The sequence below is a fragment of the Crocuta crocuta genome, unplaced genomic scaffold (genome assembly GCF_008692635.1).
Source record: "Crocuta crocuta isolate KB4526 unplaced genomic scaffold, BGI_CrCroc_1.0 scaffold149, whole genome shotgun sequence".
NCBI classification, from domain to species: domain Eukaryota; kingdom Metazoa; phylum Chordata; class Mammalia; order Carnivora; family Hyaenidae; genus Crocuta; species Crocuta crocuta.
The window spans coordinates 1085262-1088506 of NW_027551561.1; the positions used below are offsets into that span (position 1 = coordinate 1085262).

The following is a 3245-nucleotide window of genomic DNA, read 5'->3' on the forward strand; positions in this document are numbered from 1 at the left end:
CTTTTCTTTCCAGAGACGTTTCTCAGGAATTCTTAAAAACAAAGCAAACAAACAAAAAGACACAAGTTAGACATAAAGCTGCTTCTAGTAAACGTAAGGCCCAGTCTCTGTGTGTGTATCTGCAGGACATTAACTCTAACCCTTTGTCTTTTTCAAGAACCAAATTTCCATTAATACTAAAAGGGACATTTTAAAAATCACATATTAGGCAAATGAATAAAATGCAATTCAGAGTAAGTTTCTTTGTTAAACGGTCTTTGTTATTTCACTGTTCTGTTAACTTTTCAAATGACCTTAAAAAAAAGCTGTCGGTTAGCTAAGCAATAGAATTATTTATCTAATAATCTGCAATGAAATATTGTTTCCAAAGTCATAGATAAAAATTCTCTTAAGCCTAGTTGTAGTAACTTTGGATCACAATATACAATATATCAAGGATGTGTAAAATGCTAACAGCCAAATGGGGGCGGGGGCAGAGGTGGGGGTGGGGTGTGTGTTTCTCCTTTTAGCTGGGAAAAATTCCCTCAGAGTCAGACCTAGTTTTCAGAAGCATTAGGATCAAAAAGGGTTTGTTCTAAAGCATGGTATTCCACAGCAAAATTTATTCTACTTGTGCATTTTAGCACTTCTTCGAAAGCCCGGGACCCAAGGATGTGGAGGTTGTATGTGTGTGATATACATATACAGACTTATCCACTTACAGATAGGCCCATATAAACATTTATATATAAACAAAAGGTGATAACACAGTACATTTTTATGCATGCTCCATTAAACCCTGTCTTTTTCAACTTGTAAGTTAAATACAGTTCAAATCTGTATCAGATCTGTGTTGAAGAACAAACTGCTGTATTTCTCCCACTCCCTTCAGATGGGCAAACATAACCTTTTCCATATTTGTCATTATGTAATGCACATTGCACATCCCTAAAGAACATCAAAAACAAATAGTGATTTGTACCATGACACACTCAACGGGAAGATTAAAGTCTACTTGGGAGTCACGTCACTGCACAGTCTAACAGTATGGAGAAGACAACTACAAGTGTGTCTAGTGTGAAAAATAGAAGCTTAGAGTATTACAGTGTTTTTTCAACCTGTTTACAAAGCATTAAGACCCAAATGAAAGAAATGATTTGCTATTAGCTGCTGAGATTTTTCTTATTTGAGATTTACAGTCATTTCCATACATAAATATACCACTAGCCTCTGCCTGATAGGCTGCCAAAACAAATGTGTCCTATTGATTTGGCAAATGTGTCATGACAAAAATTCCAATGTGTAATCCCCATTAATTACATAGATGGTTTAGAAGATTTTGAATTGTAGCCTTATCACCTAACATCCTTAAAGAAGATTTATTAAGCACACTTAAGTGATGTTACATAGATACACATTTCAGAAAAAGCCCTAATAATCACCACTTTTCCCCAAATGAGGCCATCAAGTCAGGCACCAACAGATAGCAGAAAGAAAAACAGGAATTAATAAGCCAACATAAAATGACACTGTCACCTATTCAGTTTAGTGCCCTACTTCAATTTATTCAACTTCTGCCTTCGTAGGCCTGGTGTGACCAATGCCAGCCCAGGTTTTTAAACCCTATGGTACTTCTAGACAACGTATGTAAATTTACAGTATACAATTTGGATTCACCATGCATGAATACTTTGTGTGTAACATTTAATAAGCTCAATCTACATCCAGAATAATTTACATGAAAGGACAATATTTATTTAAACAGAGCTCAATGGGGTAACCATGGTATCATCAGAGTGCATCCAGAGGAAAAACGGGAGGAGGGGCCAAATGAGACTCAATCAACGGCACTCCCACACCTTTACTGTTTGATCTACACTGCCAGTAACCACATATGGTGCCGTCTTATGGAAATCTGAAAGAAAAAGAAAAGCCTTATTTTAAACCCAGATAAAATTTTTAACAAGCCATAAAATAAGCAAGTCCAAGTGCCAGGGATGCTCATTTTTTTCTATGCACACCCACACATCCAACCCTGGGTTAGCAAAGCTGAGACTTAATGATTAAATCCTATATTAACACTTGAATAAAAATACCTGCTTCAATACCCCGCTTCCCAACTAAAGCTGAATAAAAAGTCAAATCTAACAAGGGTAGCCTCAATGTACCTACTTAACTTCCTATGTTGCAGACTTAGTACTAATGCATTATATTCATGTTTAATTCTTACAACAATCCTATGGGGTGGACTATAGCCCTATTCTACTGAGGCTTTATTTTTATCGTTAGATCCATCGTACCCTGGGTGTATTATATTTTTACTGTATTCGCTGTCTTAAATTCTAGATGACACTGAGGCTGTTTATTAGACTTTTTCAGTGAGTCCCCAGTACATGAGAGTATATATATATACCTGCAAGAGGGAAAAAGGCTGAGTAAGAGTTCCTTTGAGAGACTTACAAACTAGTAGGGGAAGAAAATTACCCATCAGAGTGGTTAGTAAGCATCCTCTTCACAATCCTAGTTTCCAAAACCAATGTTGTGCAATGGAGAAAGTAATTTTTTTTATTTATAAGGCTGATGATGGAAAGAGAGAGTTAAGGAAAGGAAAATTTAAAACAAATGGTAGGAATCCACAAAGTTTTTAAACTGTCTTCTCTAGTCTGTCCTGAAAGCACAGGGTCATTTCTTACCTGGAAAATTCCTCACGATTACACAAAACTGTTTATGTCTGTCTGGCACTCCAAAATCTACTTGCTTAGAAATCTCATTACTTGTACATACCCAAGGAGGTAACAAAGTGTTCATGCGCATTGAGGGTCTTCATGCATCGCTTGTTCTTGTAATCCCACACACGAAGGGTCTTGTCATCAGCACAACTCAAAATAAACTTCCCCCCAGAATGGAACAGAACTCCACGTACCCAGTTATCATGACCCACCTTAAAAACAAAAAGGTATTTGACTTAATAAAGGGATAAAGTATTAAAATGGCATCTGAGAAGACAGGTAAGTCATTACTCAATGTGCAGTGAAACTACATGCACCAAAAACATCAACGCCAAAAAGAACCCCCCACCCCCCCAATAAAAAAGTGTAGGGAATTTTTCCTGATTAAAGGAAACTGGAAACTAGTAAGGCATGACCAGTAAATACCATGGAGTCATGGTATTTACTGGCTCTTCGGTGGTGGCTACAGTACAGTTACAAAGAACACTACTGGATAACTAGAGAAAATGTGAATATGTAGTATTAATGGTAAGCCTA

The 3245-nt window shown here is 36.8% G+C and overlaps 1 protein-coding gene across 1 annotated transcript in view; it reads right to left on the reverse strand.

Annotated features, from left to right (window-relative positions):
* Positions 1-1709: 1709 nt before the first annotated feature.
* The window catches only part of PAFAH1B1 (platelet activating factor acetylhydrolase 1b regulatory subunit 1), an 83814-nt gene continuing 82278 nt past the window's right edge, over positions 1710-3245 (reverse strand). The window contains exons 10-11 of the mRNA XM_077749924.1: positions 2764-2920; positions 1710-1894 (exon numbers count right to left, since the gene is read on the reverse strand). Coding sequence (XP_077606050.1) covers positions 1821-1894; positions 2764-2920 — 231 coding nt within the window. The 3' untranslated portion in view covers positions 1710-1820. The remainder of the gene's footprint in view (positions 1895-2763; positions 2921-3245) is intronic.